The 23,273-nt window shown below is 40.1% G+C and overlaps 1 protein-coding gene across 1 annotated transcript in view; it reads left to right on the top strand.

The window, feature by feature from the left end:
• Positions 1-23,273, top strand: part of LOC132784306 (uncharacterized) — a 56,338-nt gene that overhangs the window by 20,450 nt on the left and 12,615 nt on the right. The window contains exons 2-3 of the mRNA XM_060789833.1: positions 22,598-22,761; positions 22,837-23,094. Of these exons, the coding sequence (XP_060645816.1) occupies positions 22,598-22,761; positions 22,837-23,094 (422 nt within the window). The remainder of the gene's footprint in view (positions 1-22,597; positions 22,762-22,836; positions 23,095-23,273) is intronic.

The following is a 23,273-nucleotide window of genomic DNA, read 5'->3' as shown; positions in this document are numbered from 1 at the left end:
TTGAAAGATTGAAATCAGCCAAATTGGGTGACAATTGCATTGCTTTATTTTCGTTTCTTCGAGAGATTTTAAATTAAGAAAGCGTTGACCTTCCTTCACATATCTGTGTTGTTCATACAATGTGTAAAAGTATTTGAGATGGCGTTGACAGCCGCGAGTGGAGAACGACACAGAGACAGACTATTAAAAGTGCTTAGCACAGATAATTCTTGGTTATTTTTAATTGGCTGCTGAACACATGTCGACGGACTTTCGCATCATTTAGAATGCGTATAATTTTCGGATGGATTTCATGGCTGATTTGTGAATGTTGGGTTGCGAGCTGTTTTTAATTTAATATGCAATTCAGAAGTAGCGAGTGTAAATATTTGATGAGCATTGTTTGGCAATTTAATAAATATGATTGTCTGGCGCATTACGCATACGCACTGTTTGCCCGGACACACCCCAAAAATTGACGCATGCATGCGTGTGTATGTGTGTCTGTGTGTGTGTACTTAGGTGCAACCACATTCAGATTATTTACGTATATATGCAATAAGGAATTTTCGTATCCTGCAGTTATAAGCAAACGCATCGCATTCTGGAAGCTTCTCACTAAAAGTCTTTCTCTCACTCTCACCAGGGAATTTATTTCGTTTCTCTTTTTGGCTATATTTTCAATTTAGTTGGCATCTCATATTTATGGCTTTGTTGGTTTTTTGCACGTTGTGTTTGTTTGCTCTCGTCTGGCATTCCTTAGACTTATTAGATATTTGATTTTCCTTTTGGCTAACGTTAAAGCAATGCAATGCAACGCATTGGCTTGCTTAATTGACAACATGAAGAGGTTGCACATATTTCTGTGGCATGCTAGAATGTTGTGTTGCCAATGGGTTCAAACAAATAGCATACTAAAATTGCAATAAATGCTGGCTAGAGTTTAATAGTATTTACATTTAAACAACATGAGGAATGTTCAAATCAAGCCACAAGCAAATTATGATTTGCTCATGCAATAGATATGGCATTTATTTGCTGATTATCTAAAAGTATTGCAGCAAAAATAAAATGAAAATTTATGGAGTTTTAATTAATGTTTTTTTAGCTTACAAATTGCTGAAATTAAAAGTGTATAATTGCAGAATTCTTTTTTTCAACATTTTGACTGCACTCACTTATTTAATTGACTACAAATTTAAACATTGGCAGAAGAGATATGCATATAATTAATACTCGAACACTCGCATTTCAAGTTCCAAAATTTCATTCAAGATCCTTTGCATTCATCTTATTTTGCTTGGCTGTGGGGGGCAATGGAAATTGAGTTTCCATGGATGCACGTCGAAATGTAATTACGAACCATACTTTAAACATCTTTATGCTGTTGTTCCTTGTTATTCTATTGTTGTTGCTATCTTATGGCAGTGGTTCTTCTTTGTGTGTGTGTGTTGCTGAGAGAGTATTCATACCTTTGTGCTTGGCTGCCGAGTTGCCTGCCGACCTACCAAGAGCTGCACTTGGCTGCACTGCAATTTGTGCAATTACTCAAGTTTAACCCACGCACTCTCCAACAAATAATCATATGCAAAGACACAGGCATTCATGTGCATGTGTGTGTGTGTGTGTGTGTGTGTGTGTTTGTGGCAATTCAATATTGGCAAAATGAAGGCACACTGACAGGTCCATCTACTCGACCCTAACGTGGTCAACCCTTTGTGTTGGTTACGCTCTTATGGTTTTTGGCTATAGGGAATTACAATTATTTGCACGTTTACGTTTCAAGCCATAAATATTTAGTCAATGCAGTATGTCGACCGTCTTTTAATAGCATTCGATGTGGGGGCGTGGCAATTGAATCGTTGTCATTCCCACGAATAGCTTAAATTACCAAAACACGGGGTTCGTCACCCTTCTATTATTTTTAGAGCTCAAATAAAAATGACACTCAAAATATTATGTAAATCAATAGTGTCTGAAATTGTTGTCAACCCTTTAAGCGATTAATTTATTTGGTTCAAGACTAGATAAATATGAGCACATTTAAGCAGAGTTAATAGATAAAAAGGTCAGCACTTGAGGCCAGACGATAGCAGCAGCGAATCGGACAATTCAGTCGGCCGAACATAATGGCAACAGACGAACGGAGCACTTGACAGTGTGACAATCTAATTACATGGCTGACGTGTTCAGATGGACTCGCAAGCGGGGAGGACTTCCCCGTGTCCAAGTGGCACCCAAACCCAAACCCAACTCTCGACCTCGCCGCCGTCGCATTGTGTTGTTGTCTGGCTTTGATGTGTGCAGTGAATTTGAATAAATGAATTGAGCGCATGAGTGGAATGATCGCTGAAAGGGCGCACCGACTGGGCATGGGCAGGTCAGCTCCGTTTAGTAACTTTGGCTGCACATTTTCAGCTATTATTAGAGAGAGGCCAACTCAAATAAAAAACGAAATAAACCGAAAAAAAAGGAAAAAGCAACACAACTATAACGTGTCGAAGAACGGCTGTGTGCCCCCATAGTAGATGCCCAATTTCATGGACAAACTCTATATATCGGAGGGTTAGTCGAACAAACTGTTAAGCGAGTGTTGAGCACAGGGACAGGGGAAGGGACAGAGATGGCAGCAGGGGCGGGTGGATGGATGTGATGTCTGTCAGGACACGTACTTGACATAAAACGCACGTAGGCAGGCAATGCCACACACAAAGTGCACATTTCAAAGCAAATCGCCAAAGAATTGAACGCCATTCGTTATAAATGTTTTAACAGTTACATTTTTTCGGAGGGGGAAACTAAAGTGTATGCGGGTATATTCAATGTCAGTATACTCTTTAAAAAGATAGTCAAAAAAAAGAAAAAAAGCAAGTAAGAAAGGTTCCGGCTACTAATTTTTGATGAAAGCAAAACAGTGCAGTATAATTCTTACTTATACTAAATACTATATTTGGTTTATTGACATACGTTCAAAATATACCATAGAGTACGAAAATATACTAGATTTTCAGTATTGTCTGTTACATACATGTATGTACATTTTCTTAGTTATACTCTATACCTTATGAGTAACGGGTATAAAAAGGGATATGCGTGTGTCAACACAATATGAAACTTGATTCATATTTTATTAGCCGAATTCAAGTGTTTATAGTTTTAATAAAAATACTAATAGACTAAAAAATACGATTATACTACATATGTCAAAGCTTTTCAATTAAATGCTCCAAACACAAAAACCTTTGCTATCAAAATCGAATACGTAAATCCCAAATACGAAAAAAAGTATGCAAAGATCTTATCCAGGATGATTACCAAATACGCTTTTGGCCAGATTTGCAAGGGAGTGTATATTTGACCCTCTTCAAGCCATAAAATACAAATCCAATTCTGAAACGATACGCTTCAGGGTTGCCGGCTGGCCGCCCACAATTCATAGTCAATGCAAAATAGAATGAAAAAAAAAAGAATCAATTGGCTATATAGACGACACTTTACGAGTATTGTTGCTATTTCAAGTTGATTATGTTGAAGCGCCTTTATGACTCTACTCTGCTCTCCTCTGTCGTGCCGATGCCCATTTTGACCATTTTGCCCATTGGCCATTGCAAATTGTGCGACAATAACAAATTAGCTGCAATGTGTGGCCTGAAAACAGAGAGAGAGAACGAGAGAGAGTCACATTCAGACAGCAGCTGGGATGATTGTGGACCAACGACGGGACGGACTGTTGAGCATTACCGTTTGAACTGAACCTGTTGTGCATGTAATTTGGCAGCAAAAGCGGAACCCTTTTTGTTATGAGCCCCAGCAGACGCCGCCAGACGTCGAGAGTTGAGAGTCAGAGAGCCAGAGCCAGAGCCAGCCGGCAAATCCCGAGTTCCAGTTCGTTGACTCTCACGTGCGCCAGGGATGGACGCTTCGTTGCTTGGTTAGTTGGTTGGTTGCTTGCTTGCTTGCTTGCTTGGTTGCTTGGTTGACTGCCTCACTGCCTGACTGTTGGCTGATGGTCGCTGGTTGCTGGTGGCTTCGTTTGTAATACCTGTGCGCGTTGCTTTGTAAATGACAATTTTACCGTTTTGCGGCCCCGCTTTGTGAAGCACTTTTTAGACTGGGCCAGCAGCAGCAACAACAGCAACAGCAATTTGTTAAAGTTGCGACACACACACACGCACTGCACAGTGGTATAAGTTAATAAATATCATTAAATACAAATTTTAAATGGGGGGATAATAATATTTTAATTTGAATACTAACAACAAGAGATAAATGTAGAAAACAGAGAATAGAAATTCTGTTGAATTTATTTAATGAAATTTCCATAGAATCGCATCAGTGTGCAGCGTGAACAGGCAGTTAGTTGAGCTCACACTTTTCATTGTTGTTATGGTTGTTGTTATTGCTGTTGCTGCTGCTGGTGTTGCTGTTGCTGCTGTGCGTGCCTTTTGCGGGAAATTTTTATTATGACTTTGCTAATGTCAAGTGCAAATAAACGTTTGACTGACGACGGAGACGGAGACGGAGATGGAGATGGAGACGATGAAATGCCCCACCAAGTACGTGAGCCCAACGAAGCGAGCCACGCCTCCCATTCAGGCAGGTACAACAACAACAACAACAACAACGACGACAACAAACAGCAGTAGCATCAACAACACAAATTTGTTGCAATCAACATAATCAAAACAGACATACAAAATGTTGGCTATGCTGTTTGATGGGTAGCCGCCTCCATTGATGACGCCATTAAGTACACGCACACACACACACACACACACTTACATACACACTCACACATATGCAGATATAACAAACCTTTGAAGGAGACAAACAAAGATGGCCCCAAGTATGGTTGTTGCTGTTGTTTCAGTGGTTGTTGCTGTTGCTGTTGAGCCAAGTCGAGTGTTTATTGCATTGCAGGTGCGCCACATGCTACGCTTTTAAACGGTTCTTCAGCCGATTTGTATCTGTCTGTGTGTGTGTGCCATAATGACACACCATAAAAGAGGCCCGCATATAAATAACATAAATAAATAACATTAAAACAAACTCTTCTCAAAACGTTAATTGCATTTGAATGCTAAGTACGTGAGTCGCAGCTCTAACGATGCGACGTTTTACATCACGAGAGAGGGCGTGGCAGGTCAGGCTAGACGATTGAAGTTTTATTACTGGTGCAAATTGCACTCGACAGTTAAACATTTGGCAGATGGCAAAAAAATGAAACAAAACAAAAATAAAAATAAAAAATCATTAACAATTGCACGTTTTCCCCTTTACAAATACTTATTTAGGGAGGAAAACAAAATACAATAATCAACGTATGAGTGGGAAAAACTAAATTCTGAGAGATCAACGGGTATTACACGACTTATAGCCGATATTTCCAATTCGCATTATCGCTAAAAGAGTTTCCCTAGTAGACTATGGAGAATTTATGTTTGGGTTTTCTTTTTCCATTCATCCATGGGGATTTATCAAATGGGCTAAGGATAATAAAATCAACAAACGCGCAGCAGCAACTATTGGTCCTGCGGCGAGGATGCTTTTGTGTGTGTGCATGTGTGTGTGTGTGGGTGTGTGGGAAGAATGTGGCAGCAACAGGATCTGCATGTTGCCGGTTGCGTTGCCAGGCTGCAAGCCACTGAAATAACGTCGCCATTGTTAGTTGCTTTTGCATTTTGCCAACGAAATTAATTAAAAACTTGACAAACGCACATAACAACAATAACAACAACAACAGCATAAACCTCACTCTTTGCTGAAAGTTAAAGCTTTTGAACTGGTGTTGTAAATGCATCTGCCACAGGCGTCGATGTTCGACAAAATTGTTTACAAATATTTTTGCTTAATAATCATGGCTTTTGTGTGCGTATGTTTTTTTGTTTTGTTTTTCATTCCATAAATATGAATAATTATTATGCAAAAACGATAGCAACACGTTGATTAAATATGCATTAATTAGCTAACAATGATTAAAGATTTCCATTGCAATTTCCAGTTTGCAGTTCAACAATAGCATATGTCATGCTTTTATCAGGCGTTTTTATTAATTGTGATTTATATGCACTGAAAAAAAAAAAGTTTTAAAATCAAGATTTTGGTCTTAGTACTAAGAATTTCGGCCTAAAAAATGCTTCAAGAACATAAAAATCTTAATGTTAGAAAACACATTTTGATTTCAAAAATATTTAATAAAAAAAAGTATTTTAAGATCAACTAAATATTTATTTATTTTTATTTCCTTATTATTTTACCATTTTATTACTTCATTTTCGTATTGAGTTGTTTGTTAATCGCTCTTCTTTCGACATACTTATCAATACTTTCTTAGGTTATGATGAAAGGATCGCCACAGCTCGACAAACTAAGCTATGGACTAAAACACTCAAAGTTAGATAAATACTTTACATACAATTTTCAATAGATTACCGAATTTTGTCTCCTAAGTATGGTATTTTTTGTTTTATTTTGACAATTTGGCAATTTTCAGACAAATATTCTTAGTTTTAAGAAGTTGTTCTTTAAGTGGTCTTATTTTAAGCCCTCAATATATAAGAGAATTGTTCATGAATTTAGAAATTGGTCTTTTTTTTTTAAGTGTAGGGGTTCTTGATGGAGTGCCTTTTAATGCGAAGCCTTTTGATTTGTAGTCTCCTCCAATTAGAGATACGCATTTGCAATGAAATCGATGCAAATCCTCTTATTCTGAGTACGTTTAGTAATTGGTCTGAAAGGGTTTTGCTTACGGTTTCCCATTGTGTGCTTTCTAATCCTTTGCTCAATACACGTAATTTTGAGTGAAAAGGTAAATTTCTCGTATTTCAAACAGCAGACTGAAAGCGTAGTTCAATTTGTATTTTTTATGCTCTTGGTTAATAAGCACTTGATAAATCAATTGAAAGTTGTCTGTTGTTTGCTTAAAACAATAGCGGATAATTGTGTATCTGCAGCTGCAATGCAATTAATATGCATTCAGCGGATGCTTCGCAACCAATAACTTTTGACAAAGATCAAAGTGTGTATACGCTGTACACACACACACACACACAACAGTTTAATATGTAGGCATGTAAGTAGATTGCGTAAATCTCTGCACAAATAATGTGCTGAGCAGTTGAGATTCTCGAGAGAGTGAGAGAGATGCGTTATGAATGTCAATGTAAACTGAGTTCCATTGATGTTGTTGTTGTTGCTGTTGCTGCTCTTATTGTTTATTTCATTGTGCAACTGCAACTGCATATTCATATTCTCTGCTGCTTCAATTCAATTCGTAAAATGCACAAGACTTGCAGACTGCCGGATAAACAGAGAGATGGAGGGAGTCAGCACAGGCCCCCAATTGAAAGGTGGCAATAAGCAGAGATGAGAGTGGGAGAGGGGCGTGTACAAAGAGGATTTAATTAATGATATGTCAGGCAGCAGTCAGGCGTCAGGCAGCTGCAGATGGATGATTGCACAAAAAGAAAAGCCATGTGAACAACGAGAGCAGCAGCGACATAAGGTTTTTGCTTTGCACATGGAAAGTGAAAACAAATGTCTCTCAATGCTTGCATCTATTAGATAATGTATCTATTATCTGTTGCACACACACACATACAGTTGTTATTCCATTATCGAATGCAATTTATTCAACATGTCGAGAAGTCGTCTTTGGCTTTTTCACGTTAAGTGCGTGCACATGCCAATGTTGCATGCCACATTAATAAAGCGCTCAGGTTCTCTCTTGATTTGTGTTCTGTGGAGGCCAGTCTAAAAATATAGCATTTGAAGTACACTCGAATCGGGTCTCTCTCTATCTCTCTCTCTCGCTCTTTCCTTCTGTGATGTGAGTATGTATGTCAATTAGTCCGAGCAAATTGAGTGCCGTCATCGCTGTTTTGTTGCTGCCCCTGTTGATGCCGATGGTTGCTGTTGCTGCCACTGACAGCCTCCTGAGAGGTTTGTGTGCGGGATCCTTCAGCTGTCTGTCGGTCAGCTTAGCTTGAACTAACATATAAAACAGCTTAGCGCTTTCGACTCCGTTGCGGTCACCCCTAAAACACTTTGGGCTTCATTTGGTTTCATTTGGAGTTAATTTTAATTGCATTCAAGTAGGAAATCTCAATTTCACAGCAATTTCAGTTCAAATTCATTAAAGCAAATCGGCACGAAACTTCCATTGGGTTTATGTGTCGCTTGTGTGTGTGTGTCTGTGTGTGTGATGTGATTTAATGCAACTTTCGCATTAATTGCCATGCGCGTCGACCACAGAAAATTATGCGATAATAATGATGACGATAATCATGAGTCTCTCTCTCACTCTCTCTCTACGTCTCCGTCTCTGTCTCTGTCTCTTTGATGATGAAGATGCAGCTGCTGATAATGATGTTCTTGTTAGTGGCAGTTGGTGTCAAGTGGCCAAGTCTGGGCATAATGAAACCCGAGCATTTACTTATCTCGATGAGCCTCTATAAATTGAGCCGTAAAAAAATGGCGCTTTATTTTTAAATGAGACTGCAAATTAAACCAATAAGACTTGATTCATTTATCACAAACGAGAATGATTTAACATTTAAAATCACAAAGCTTGGAGTTAATTGTTGTCACATTAGCTAATTACATTATTAGCAAAAATCTACTCTTAAATTATCTATACTATCGATTTAAAATTGTCTCTGGCCACTAAAATACTCGTGTCTATTAATTAAATTTCCATAAAAGGGCGATAAAAATCTGTTCGATAATAAAATAGTGCTGTGTGTGAATCACAAAAACACGCACCTTCCCTCACCTTTGTCATGCGCTGTCGCTTGTCGTTGTCGCTGTTATCGGGGACAGTTAAAATTGCCAAATTTGTCAACGCAGCGTGTATTTAATCTGGTCAAACTTCCGTTGTTAAATGAATAAAACTAAAAAGCGTTAACGCAACGCACGCCACTCAGATGTGAACACCAATTGGACCCTTGGCATTTGTGCGTTTTGCAAATCAAATGTTGATTTCATTTGCCACACACAATAGATACAAACAAATGCAACAACAATACTTAGCGAAGAGAGATGCATATAGTCAAATTATATGCTTTATTTGCTTTGTTGTTGTTGCATTGTTTTCACGAGTTTCCATTTGCATTTCACTGCACAACAAGTCAACGAGCGAGAGCTGCATTTGCTTCACTGCCTACACCCTGTAAACACCTCAAATGGGGTAGCTTATGTCTTTAATAAATAATGATATTTCCTCAACACAATTACTGCATATCAAACTAGTCAATCACTAGTTTTTTTTTTACCCGTTTTGTGTTTCTTGTTTAATGGTCAGTATTGTTGTTGGCTTTGGCGAACATTATCTTCTTTGCTTTGCGTTTTGTTTTTATTGACCATTATCTGTGTCCTTTTCGCACAGCAAAATATATATGTGTGTTGTACACACACCTCTTGGATGCATCTTTTGTTTCGTTTGTGGCCAAATAATTATATTTTTTGTGTGGCTAAAACTAAATGCGTCTCTTTTTGGGTTAAATTCATGCTCAACAGAAGACTTTTATCATAGGATAATGCATAATATATGTATAATATATATATAAATACATAATTTATATCTCTGGCAACGCGTTGACAAATCTGTGAGAACTTCTTTGGGTTAACTGAAAAGCAAAGCTTAAGTATGGCCTTGTCAATCGGTTTGTTTGTTGCTCTCAACACACGCTGTCACGTTCAACGCTGCTTGTCTGCCAGCCAGATAAGCCTTGTGTTTGAGTTGTGTGTATTGCGTATACGCACCGTGCACCGAGCAGAGAGAATCCATAAAACAAATGCCATATGCCATACAGCGTTTACCATATGCAATACGAGTGGTTTACGAGTATATTCATACATATTATTCATTCGTTTTCGTTCATTTTTTTTCGCTTTATCATCGCTGGCATTTTGCGTGTCGCCCAAAACAACTTTTTGATGCTCTCACGCGAGTTTTTTGTTTTTCTTTTTTTTTTATTGTTGGCAGTGTTGTTGTTAATACCCGATGCAAAGATGCGGTTATTGAGATACATAAGAAATCTGTATCGACAACTTAAGGTGTGTTTTTTGGTACGATTTTTGTCGTGTCATTCTCTTGGTATTATTGACTTGATTGTGATAGTTTATCTTGTGAGAATACAAACACAAAACACTTACACACAGACAGGTAGAGAGAGGGAGAGGAGAACAGTTGAGACGAGAGACGATTGCACACACACTTTGTGGGCAAATGTGTTAATTGTATTTTGATTGAATTGCGTTAAAATATTTACACAGCAGCCAGCCAGCAGAACGTTTAACGTGAATGTGAACGTAAAATTTGTTTGATTTCTGATTCCAGATAAAAGGGAAGGCACAGGCAGGGCAGTCAGGGAGTCAGGGATAGGGCCAATGGGTCGCATCGACAGTAACAGGTTTTCAATGAGTTCCCACTTCAATCATTATATGCGTTTGTGTTTATTTTACACGCTTTTTGTTTAAGATCCCTGTTCTGTTTATTGTTCCGAGTCGATAACAAAAATGTGAATGACAATGAGCGGCAGCAGCAGTTGCAGTTGCAGCTGCAGCTGTGCGAGGACATGCTCGAATATACTTACTATTATATTGATAGGGATTGTTTAGCATAGAGTCAACACTTCAAAATTCATATACAGACAATGTGTATCTCCCTTTGTGTGAGTGTGTGTGTGTGTGAGAGTGTTACGTGCTCCCCTCTTCCTGCTTGCTTGCCCTCTTTGTAATTTGTGTGCCCCATTTTTATAATAATCCATATCCATACAAATTTTGATTCATGTATTGTTCGCTTAGTTTAGTTTGAGGGTTGCTTTTTGTTGTATCCTTAGCACATCGTTGGTGGTGGTGGTGTCACTGCGCCAGAGTTTGTTCTCTCTCTCTGTTTCTTTCTCCTCGCTATCACGCTCGCTCTCTCCGTCGTTTATCTCCCGAGAGTGTGCTCTCTTGAAGCAGCACTTAGACACCGACAAACCTCTCTCTCGCTGTGTGTCTGTTTTTCGCTCTAGCTCTGTATCGTTATCGTACTTTTACCCTAACTACGACGCCTTGAATTCACGTGCTTGTATTTTGGGTAACCTTTTCTTTTTCCCCGATAGCAATATGAAAAGCAGCGCCAAACATTTGCTGGCCGAGAGATGGCGCCACAACCGTAGTATATATGTTGCTGCAGTTAATGGAAAAATCATGAAAATTAAGCTTCGTCGGCAACGTCAAGTTCCCAGTTAACTTTCCCTTTGTTATTCTGTTCGCCGACTGGCATTGCTTTTGTTTTTGTGGCCCTATAGCTGGCTACTTATCCGATTACTTTTAACTTTTGACATATTTTGTGCGAGTGTGCCTCGGAATGTTGCCAGATTTTTGTTTTTGTTTGCTGCTAATATGGCACTTGAAATTTTATGATTTATGAAGTCGTTTACTTACAGCATTGTTCACAGTTTCCGCTCACTTTGAAAGTTTTTTGATTGCCTGGCACAAGAACAAACTAGAACAGTTCAATTTAGAGTGGATTTTATAATTAATTTAAGTATATAAAATGTGATTTCATTAACACCAAATTCTCATTATAAGCCAATCTATAATTTACATAATCAACTAATTTATATTTTCTCTTTTTTTTGCAGGTAAACAAATGCTAGCAATAAATTAATATTTAATAATATATTAGGGGAGGCGATGCCAAGTAAGTTAATAGAATTCATAAAATGACCATAAATTTATGAAATGCCATTGATAAAAAAGAAGTGTTGATTTGTGCATTCAAAACAGTGCTACCACCTGTTATCGAGAATAGTTGGTAAATACTGCCTGCTTTATTGTGTGTCTGTTAATTTAATCTGGCAACACTGGCAGCCCATCACTATGCACAGTTGCTGTTGTTGTTGCTCTGGTTTTGTGCTCTTGTGTGTTATGTTGCGCTCTTCCGAGGTACTAAGTGATTTTACGTGTTTGGTGCACCACACACGTCTGCTGCCTCCACCTTTGTCTGCTGCCCGCATCGCTGACGTTTCGTTTCATTTCGATTATTCTTCTTGCTTTTTTTTTGTTGTATCCGTCTTTGGCGCTCTCCAAGCTAAACTCTCTCGCGTTCGCTCTTGCTCTCACTCTCACGCTCTGCCGCTAGTACACGCACACATACACATACACATCCACACATAGATTTTTTGCGCTCTGTTGTTTTTCGGCTTGAGTCGCGGGCTGAGTTTTTCTTCTCATTCTTTGCGGCGCGCGCGAAGCAAGAACAACAAAGCCGACGATGTTGACGACGACGACGACGCGAAGTACAACGAGGACATCGCCGAGGACATCGTTGTAGTGAGTAGTATAGGGATATAAAAATGTTTTGTGCGATTTCGCCGCGACTAGTCTTACGTACGTGCCGGGATCGCAATGAATGTGTCGCCTCGTCTCGCCTCTAGCCAACAACAACAGCAACAACAACACTTCCTATTCATCGCTGTCGTCGTCTCCTTTGAGCCATAAAGTTTTCTAGGCTTTTTTATTGTTTGCATTGCGAGCCGTCGGGAATTGCCATATAAAATTTGATAATACAAATTAATGAAATGATTGGCGCGCGTTTCTAAATGTGCGTAACTCTCGGTTTCGGTCTCGTACTCCTCCGTGTGTCTAAGTGTGTGTGTGTGTGTGTGCCAAAACAAATCATAAAAAGTGCAAAGCGATAGCGTAAAGAGGATAACGCCAAGCTAAAAAAAAGAATAATAAAAAATAAATATAAATTTAAAAAATAAAACATACAAAATACGCAAATCAGTTAATTCAGTTGGAATTATTCGTGTTTGTGCAGTGCATAAAAAGCAGTCAAAATTTTCACCATTTATCCGCAAATATTTAGTGAGTATCTCAGAGATGGCCGTCCGTCCGCCCGTCCAATTGTCCGCCCCCAATTCACAGCTCCCTGGCTCCCTTGCTCCTTTGCGCCAACAGCAAGTTGCGAGTATAAACAATGTGCGTGTGTGGGAAAGAGCACGCGTGCAAATGATGTTTTGGGTGATGTTGTTGTTGTTGGTGTTGTTGCTTTTGTTACTATTTTCCTCGCTGCTGCACGTCTTTAGATACGTCGATATAGCGCCACAAACATACGTACATACACATACATACATACATACATGCACAGATACAGATAGTCCCAAAAACAACAAGAACAACAGCAACAACGTCGATGACGACGACGACGTGAATTGTGAAGAAATGCGCGTTCGTGTGACCCCATAGTATCTGCCGCTCTCACCCTACACTCTCCACTCCACTCTGCCTTGCCTTGCCTTTCCGTTCTTGCTGCCCCCCGCATACCGTGGAAAAGCAAAACAAATAAGATGTAGATACATTTTTTTCGTTCCTACACGTTGCTGTTGTTGTTCTTCTTGCTGCTTGTTTCTTGTTGTTGTGGCTGTTGTTCTTCTTCTTCTTCTTCGCCTCGTTGGTGGCAGATGTGTAAGTGTATTTGTGTTTTATCTATATGTGTGTGTGTGTTGGTGTGTTTGAGTCAAACGTAACTCTCAAAATACAAGTATCTTTAGCTGTGCTGTCCATTACTTGTATCCATTAGATACCTGTGCATGTGCTTTGATGTTGAGTGCGTGTTTCGTAGTTTCGATTTTTGCCTTTTATTTCACACTTTGTTTGTCATTTGCTTGCTCGGTGTTCACTTGAGTCCCATAATATGATGGCTTCAATTGTTGTTGTTAACTTGTTGGCCAAGCTTGTGGCTTTCTTGCTATCGCGCCGTCGTTTACAGTTATGTGATTCTTGCTTCTCGTTCTTTACTTCACTTTTTTTATGAAGGCGGAGGCGTCGGTTTCATATTTATCGTCTGACAACACTCAAATGCAATTGATGGGCATATTTAATCGATGTCGAATGTCGTTTCGTTGTCGATGAGTAGCAGGCAATTTGATATACAGAATAAAAGTTGTTGTGGAAAATGTGATAGCCAATTTGCATGCGGCGCATTTTATTAAGTACTACCATTGAAACTAGAGTAGATTATGACTTACAATCTAAATAGTAAGTGCAGGAAATGCATTCAGACTTGCTCAAATTTGTTTGTTTGGATATTCTATTTTAACATATCACACTAATTTCAAGGTGATAAAATTAGCAGGTTTACACCAAGTAATTACACAAAAGTTATGCTTACATACATCTGTAATTTTATCACCTGATGCCACTTAAAATATAATGTGAAAACTTTGCTTGTTTGTTTGTTTGCCTTGTTATTTGCTTAACTTTGAAAATAAATTGAGAACTTGTCGTAAAGAGCAGCAAACAATTGAATTGAAGTGCTCATCAAGCGATGCTCTCCTGTAAAGTGATTCGTTATCCTTCCTCCTTTATATGCCACATTTGTTATACAATTGTGAGAGAGAAAGAGATTTGTTCAGGTGACAAGCGCTTTAGGTCAGACCAAAAAATCTACTGTCTGCCATATGATTTGTGGTAGTTGTTGTAGTGGGTCGTAGTAGGTTGTTGAAGCGTGACGTGCTAATGACGCTGCCATTTAGCAGCGTCAACAACAACAACAACAACAACAACTTGTATGCCACACACACAAGTCCATAAATATGTTACCTCACAGGATTGCGTGGCTCCAACTGACATTGTGTGGCTATTGTGGTGTTTAATGGTTTGTTGCCGAGGGTGTGGGCTGCTTGCTGTGGTTTTAAAAGCACGGCCAAACATTTTGCACCTACTTGCGAGCGGATTTTTGGCAGTCACATGGGTCGTATGTGTAATGTGGCACACGAGTCTGCTATGACTTGACAAATTCTTGATACACAACTCTCTATGACTCATTGAGATTGCCGCCAATGTGTGTCTGTCTATCGTCAATGAGTCTGTGCTTGTGTGTTTGTGTGTGTGTGTCTGTGTTGTTGTCTCTGTGTTGTCACTGTTGTTGCGTATTGATTAATTATAAATACGGCGCCCATTTGCCATTGGCTTTGGTAATGCTAGCAGTTATTGTCAGGCCGTTAACATCAGTTGGCACTTTTCCCATGGCCATTTAATGCATATTTAATGCGCCTTACACTTAGTGTAATATGCACAAAAGGGCTACGTCTCGATTCAAAGGCAACAGTCATCAGTTACCGGTTGCCGGTTACCGCTTTTCCATCAGTTTAACATTCGCAGTCAATGACAGCGTTCCAATTGTAGTATGAGATATATATATAATATTCGTAGACGAGCGACGTTCAGTAGTTTGATATGTAAAGTGCATAGAGACTAAATTAATTTGATTGGCAACGGTTTTCGATGTTTGTTTTTATTGTCGAAGCAAATACAAACACACACACACTCGCACACAATCGGAGCGGACACAAATGGCATTTGATTCCTGGCCAGTTTGTGCCACCCTTTTTCAATTACATTAAGAACAATTTACCCAGGAGTTCAAAGTTGTGTGGAAATGTTATCACCAAACACTAGGGATGATTACAAATGAATATGAATGAGTAATCAGTTAGGTTAGGAGATATTAACTACCATTACAAAAAAACATAATAGTATAAAGAGCGATTATTAAATTGTCTACAAATTGCAAACCTGCTTTATTGATAATTAAATAAAATGATTCAACAAAAGCAAAAGGGAACGTTCATTTTGGGAGCTTAAATCAAATCATTCTGTGCAGTCAGAGAATTGCTTTTATCTTTTTGTATTCATCTCGGTTATTACTGAATGTAATTAGGCTAATCTGTGAGTGAATGAATGCTGAGCTCAAATTGTTAACGTTGTTACTGATGATGATCATGATGATGATGATGATGATGATGATGATGATGATGTTAGTGATGATTATGATGTGGTGTCATCGACGGCTAGCCAGTAATTTGCATGCCCCACTCACCTGAGAGAGAAATGGGGAAACTCCAAACTCATTTTGAACAACACTCGAGACATGAGTTATTTGGCTCGAGTGGCGTTGCAAGTGCGGGGGCGGTGGCGGGGGCGCCACAAAGCGAAGGCAACATTTTTTAATTGCAATCACTGACTGACTGCTGATGTTGGGCGTCCTTTTGTCTGCTGCGCTGTTGGTTAATTGGCACGCATTAAATGCACTTTGTCTGCGGCTTGCATGGCGTATGCGTAACATGGCTTTAGATCTCTTTCCCCTCATTAACTGCTATTAAATTGCATTAAAAACGCGTGTCTAATTAGCAATAAATAAGACATTTAATTATATAGGCACAGCAAATCACATAATCAGCATTGACATTGTGTCTGCATTCATCCTTCCCTTCCTCCCAAAACTCCTCACTACTGAGTGGGCGTCTCAATGTTAGCTTCATGAGGTACCAGTTCAGTTTTATTTTCCTTCCAAGAATTATAACAAAACAGCGCAGCATTGAGTGTTGTTCTCTCCCATCATCCATCACACACACACACACACACACACACACACAACTAGCGCATGAGCTGCGCCGCCTTTAGCTTCACCTCCCAAACTGTGGCAACCGAGAGACATCCAACAGCCACAACGACCATTGAAACGTGCCTACACTTATCGATTTTTATTTCATTTTTATCCATTCTTTGCTGTCTTATTTTTTGCTGCCTGGCTCGCTGGCTGAGCTCCTGTGTTTTCCACATCACAGACTATCCTGGATGGCAATGCGAGTCTGAGCTCTATGGCTGCATGGCTGCGCATTGTTTTTGCACAAACATTTTTGTATGTTGCTTACTGCTCATAAGCTGACTGAGAGGGGGGACTTGAACTCAACTCGTGCTCTACGGAGACGGAGTATGTATGTGTGTGTGTGTGTGTGTGTGTGTGTGTGTGTTTGTACTAGTCGGTAGTCGGTAGTCAGCGACATATCGCCATAACACCATCAACAGTTCATACACCAGGACAACGACGACGACGACGATGTCGACAAAAAAGCGAGCTGCTTTCCACTTCTATGTTGTTGTTTTGCTGCCTGTGTCGTCTCCGTGGTCCTTTTGGGGTCGAATTGTCACACGGCTGGTCGTTGGTTCGCCTGCCTTCGTTTTGCTATTGTTACAGACTCTGACAATAGAAACAGCAGCCAGGCCTCCCTCCTCTCCTTCTCCTTCTCTCCCTTGCTTCAGCATGGCTCCTACTTAGTGTAGCTGTTTGGTGATGCGAGGCGCTGAGGAGCCGCGAGGCTAAGGTTATGCCAGTCAACCAAATAAACGAAACAACAAAGACGACACACACACACACACACACATACTAACACACTGACACACGCGTGCACACATAAAAAAGAGAGCGAATAAAATATGCGAAAGCATAACAGAGTTGCCATAAGGTGGACTCCAAGGCTTGGCTTGGTCCGCGCTCTCTTCACTCTCTCTCTCTTTTTCCAAGTCCGTGGCTGTTCCCATTAGCAGCCAGCGGCAACAACAACAACAATAACAACGACTATGTCGGCGCTCTTATAGCTCGAGTGTCCTGAGTGTACACAAGTACGTGTATGTGTGTGTGTGTGTGTCTTGTGCTTGCACATAAATAAACAATTTTTTTGTAGTTGTACGTTCTTTGAAACTGAAATCTGCCAGCTCAGCGTCGCAGGGAGTTGGACCGAAACACACTCGACGTTCATAAATATCATGATGCCAAACTACGCGCAAAACTCGACTTAAAAGTCCATTACAATATACTATAGTATAGCGTACACAAAAATCTATCTATCTGAATGAATTATCAATTTAAAATGCCTGAGCTTTTAACACCTACACAATGAGCCAAGAGTTTTCTCACTAATGTACTATAAAAAATAGTTGTAGAGCTTTCAAAAGTCCACTAGAACTTCTTCAAACAGCTGCTGTATTATTTAACTGTGCAACCTGTGCAACCTTTTTGTAATAGACTGTGATCCATTTATGCAGTTTGTTGACTCCTTTTAATAGAAGCTGAGTAAAAATGCATAATTAAATTACGTGACGACCCAAAAAGAGATAAAATAAAACCCGAGAATACATACTTGTATATAGCTATGTGTGTATAGGTTCTCTGGCTGTCTGTCTGTCTGTCTGTCGACTTCAAATACTCTTTGCAATTTCACTTTACTCTTGCTTTTGGCCCCCGCACTTGCCGCATTTAGCTTAATTCAATTTTGCTGCTTAACAAGCCAAATGCCTTGAAGGCAAGCTGAAAACATGAACCGCCGTCGCCCAAAACAGGATAACCCAAGGATAGAACGCGTCAGGATTGTGGCTCACTCACTCTCTCTCTCCGTCTCTCTTTGACTGACTGTAGGAGATGAAGAAAGGAGCTAGGCGGGGGCGGCTGCAACACAAACAAAAAGCTAAAACTACTCGCACTACACTTTCCATTACCTTTGCCGTTTACTTTTTATTTCTCCTCCAATTTTTTTTTTTTTTGCTGCTTTTATTTCCTCCTTGCTTGCGCTTCAACCGACAAAATTTTTACTGACTTTGACAGGCAGCAAAGCGGCGCACACAGAACGAACTTTCAGATATTCGAGTGCACACAGATACTCAGATATGTTAAAGTGTGTTTGTATGTGTGTGTGTGTAGACGCAACTACTACTGTCGGTGACTGTGCAGTCAGTCAGAGTTTGTGCCTCGTAAATAGGATTCATCTCGCTACGCGGGCAGCCGCCGTTTGACTCTCTCGTCTTTGCTTCTGCCTCTGTGCCAATCTACTTGGCTCAGTTCTGTCTCTAGTGTTGTAGCTCTCCTCGTATTTTTTCCTCCTTTTTGCTTCTGCACAAAATGCAAAATAATGTGGCAACATCTGGCCCTGCCCTGCCAGTCGACGTCGCCTCTGTTCTGCGCCAGACACTCAAGTAAGTAGATGGCAGAGGCTGGCTGGTCGACTGTCTTTCTGTCCGTCTGTCTGTCGCTCAGTCTCTTGCTGCCTCGCAGGCTGGCTGGCAGGCATGCAGTCGGGCAGTCAGTTAACTACCATCGAAAACACATCCCAACAACACATCCAAGCCATGCAACCATGCAACCATCCGTGCAACCATCCATGCAACCATTCGTCGTCGTCGTCGTCGTCGTCGCCTATCCGTGCGTTCATCTGCGTCTCGGCTAGCCAAACTTTTGAGCATCTCTCGACATATGTACGTGCATATCAAGAGTATATCTTTTTTTTCTCTCAATTTTCGCTTTGCATTTCGCACAGGCGAATTGCCGAGAATTGAATGCGAAAGTTTTCGCCACATTTCGAGGTAAATAGAAAGAAAATCATATCACAATTGGCACCAAATTAAATGAATATGTGCAACATATGTTGAGAGCTGTTTGATAGCATTACTTGATTTGTTCATCATTAGAGTCTAATAGATTGAGAGGTTTCTATGAGATGCAGATTAGAAAAGATAAAAGATGCGTGTCAAATATTTTTGGGTTATCGATTTATATAGTAAAACTTTCAGATTGGTAAGCGGAAGATACTCAAATTTGATATACATTTATAAAAGTTGTCTGTCTTTTTGGTGTTGACTCTTTTATAAGAGTTAATCTTTGTATAAGCAAGATAAAGATCCAAAGATGCAGTTTAAGAGTCTGTATAATAGGCTGCAGTTCTCATTTTTGTGTAATAGATACACAGCTCTAACAGTGCGATAAACTAGTTAAAGATACAAATATGCGTAATTGATGAGCTGCAGATACTCCACATTCCACTCGAGATAATGGACATTACATTTTATGAGATGCCACACCTGGTTGCGAGCTGATTCGTTACGGTTCTATCTATCATATTTGTATCGCATCGTGTCGACTCGACTCGAGTTGAGTTGAGGTGAGTCGTGTCGTGGCGTAACTGAGACACTGCGAGGCATACTTATAAGTACGTTTATTCGTATTTATATGCCATGTACACACTTATTGTTATTGAGAGCACACGCGGCGCGGCTTTTGAATTACGTTGCTTGTGGCAACGATCCCTACCACACCAATGCCCGTCCCACCCCCTTTCCTTGCCACTTCCTCTCTCTGAGACATTGCTGGGCATCTTAAGCTTTGGCTACAGCACAAAATGATTGTGCCCAGCGCCTAAAATATAAAACTCGAACGTTGCCAGGACAATTTTCACAAGTAAAGCGACAGCAGCAACAACAACTGTGGATGTGGATGATGATGTGGATATGCTTGTGTATGCTTATGCTGAATGATGAGAACGATGCCGTCGTCGACATCATCGTCGTCGTCTCCCGCTGCTAGCCTGGGCAGCAGCTGTAAGCGAGCGGGCGGGAGGTGCTTGTTAAATTCTTTTATGCTTTGTTTTGCTGTCGATAATGGCGGCAATGGCTACACATATGCTGTAGTATACTTTATATGTATGTAGATATGTTTGTATGTATACTAGGACGAGACAGACAGTGGGGGGTTTGAAGCATTGCTCATGCCTCAATTCCAATCGTTGAGTAGGAGACGAAAGGCGAAGACTTCTTTTGATGCTTATGCTCATTTATCCTTACCTACGCCATCCCCTTCTTCATCTCCACCTCCGCCTCCATCTGCATCTTTGGCTCTGGCTCTGGCTTTGCTGTTTTTGGTTGCTGTGGTGCTGTGTTTTTTTCTGTTTGCCGCCTCGCTTATCCGTAATTCCTCATTTTTCGTACGCCCTTTGTGTCTGCCTCCTTCTCTGCTCCTGCTGCTGCCTTTTGCCCTCTGTCTTGGCTTGTCCTGCTTGCGACGTATGCAAATTAATGTTGTTGCTGCGATGCGAGGGGCTGAGAGGAGGCAGGCTGGCAACCCATCGTTGGTATTATGCAAATTTAAGAATACTTTCGTCTCTGTTTGTTGTTGGTTTTTCATTTTCATTTTCTAAACAATATATAAATATTGCTGGCGCGCTACAACAACACAACGTAACGTAACGTATTGGCAACATATTGTGGCAGCAACAAAGTTGAACTTTTAATTGAAAAACTACCTGAGACACACCTTCATCGTCTGCGCCCGTCAAGTCGAGTTTATTTCAAAGCGGATTTTAATAAGCGCCAGCACGTGCATCAACAACTTTTTCGCAACACCAACACGAACAACAACAACAATAATAATAACAATAACTAGTTTAACGTTGCACAGATGTCAATTTGAATATTTATGTTGATTTAGTGTCAGTTATGTGTCTGCAACTCAAAGAATTTATGGACTTATGTTGAGCTTAAACGTCTCTTTGCATTATATGATTGCACTCTATTATTTCTTTGGATTCCAGAAGTTTCCAACTTCGTTTTGATTCAATATGCGAAATAAACGACTTCCTGTTTGGCAATACATTCAAAACAGAGCTTGGTAGCCATAAAAAATCATATAATTTCATTGAATGCGTAATCGACTGCAGAACACCCTTTAAGTAATAAGTTAATGACTTAATTAGTTTTCAGTATTATTATTAGTATTCGAAACATTATCAGTATTCAGTATATTATCATTATTCAGTATATTATTTAGAATTATTATTGTTCAGTATATTATTCAGTATTACAATTCTGATTTGGATTGTCAGTATTCAGTATATTATCATTATTCATCATATTATTATTTAGTATTATTATTATTGTTCGGTATATTATTCAGTATTACAATTCTTATATATAGTGTCATTATTCAGTATATTATTATTTAGTATTATTATTATTGTTCAGTATTTTAGTATTCTTCCGTATATCAGTATTCACTATATTATAATTACTCAGTGTATTATTATTTATGTCATTCAGTTTGATATTCTTGTTCAGTAAATTAGTATTATTCCGTATATTATTTCACCTTCAAAATAGATTGACACTTTTTACATTGTAATCAACTAGTTGGTGTTATAAATATGCGGCATTAACACCGTCATTATAATACTAGCTGCAGGGTATTCAAAAAAAAGAGAGCCCAGAAACGTACAATTTAGTGAAATGAAGAAGTGCAAAGAACTCTTCAAGCACTAATGAAACTGGTTTGTTTCTGTTTCTGGCTGGACGACTTGCAGCCCGGCAAGGCTAAGTCTTGGCCAAATATGTGACTGTAACTCCCTTTCCATTCATTTCCCCCCTTCAATGCTCCTTGCGCCCTTGGCACGGACATCGGGCCGCCCTTCCGTGCTGGAAATGTGCTAAGTTGCTTCGTTTTGTATGCACAAAGCCAGAAAACGGCAACCGAAAAGTGTGCAGGATGCAGAAAAGGGGCAGGGAAGAGGGGCGGAGCAGTTGCTGCTGCCTGCGACAAATATAAGAGTTCCAGCTTCAAAATAAACAACTTTGAAATGGCGCGCAATTTTGTTCACAAACACACGCACACAGCAATATATGTGTGTATCTGAAAGATTCTCTGTTACTGGTCGTTGTGGTTGTTGTTGCTGTTGTTTTTATCCAGTTGCGCTTTGGTCACGTACAAGATTGCTGGCCCCAAATGGCTGTCGATGTTTATGCCTCGACTTGTGTTCATTATGGACAGTTCGCGTCTCTTGACGCATCCCCATTCCCCATTCCCATTCCCTCGCTTGGTTATGCGATACTGGCAGCCACCCCGATGACATTAGTGGGTCAATGCTGGGCCAATAAATACGTTGAATAAGTGCACAATTTTTGACTCTCTCCCTCTTCCATTTAACTGATGTTTAATTTTATGCGATTCTTTTCGCTTTTTCAGGAATATTGTCTCCTCCGGGTCCGTTTCTGACGCCCAGTCCATCACCATCGATCTCAGCTAGTCCACGCCTGCAACCATCACCATCGCTATCGCCATTCCCACAGGATGTGGTGCTTGTAGCCGGTGGCAACGCATTAAACGCCAACAGCAATCCCCAGGAACACGTAAGTATAGTTCCCAACAATGTATATTTGATATATATTACATGTGTATGCTTATCGAATTATTTTCTTTTGTAGGAGCGCAAGGCGGCGACGCCTGGCAGGCGACAATCCATACATCAGTTCACAAATGGCAGTCCCAATGCCGGCACCGTTGTCTTTCAACCGAGTCCATCACAGTCACCGGCCGCTGCCACGACGGTCATTGGCGTGACAGCTGGCGGACTCATAGCCGCTGCTGCTGCCGCCGCTTCATCAGCCGGTGGACACAGCAATGCAATTGGCAATGAGCTAAACGCAACCCTTGTCGGCTCCAACAATATACAACTGAATAAGGTAAGCACTTGAATTGCACTTGCACTGCTTTCGGCTTACAGGGGCAGATAAGATAAGATCTGTATCTAAGTGGAGCACAGCGATAACAACACACATCAGTCAGTTAACTGTCCCCCAATGTGATGCAATGCTTGAGAGTGCAATACTTTGAACTTGCTCCACTCGAAATCAAAGCAGCA

This window comes from Drosophila nasuta, chromosome 2R, assembly GCF_023558535.2.
Source record: "Drosophila nasuta strain 15112-1781.00 chromosome 2R, ASM2355853v1, whole genome shotgun sequence".
Taxonomy (NCBI): domain Eukaryota; kingdom Metazoa; phylum Arthropoda; class Insecta; order Diptera; family Drosophilidae; genus Drosophila; species Drosophila nasuta.
Note: the sequence above shows the minus strand (reverse complement) of the source record. Positions and strands in the feature narration are given on the sequence as shown.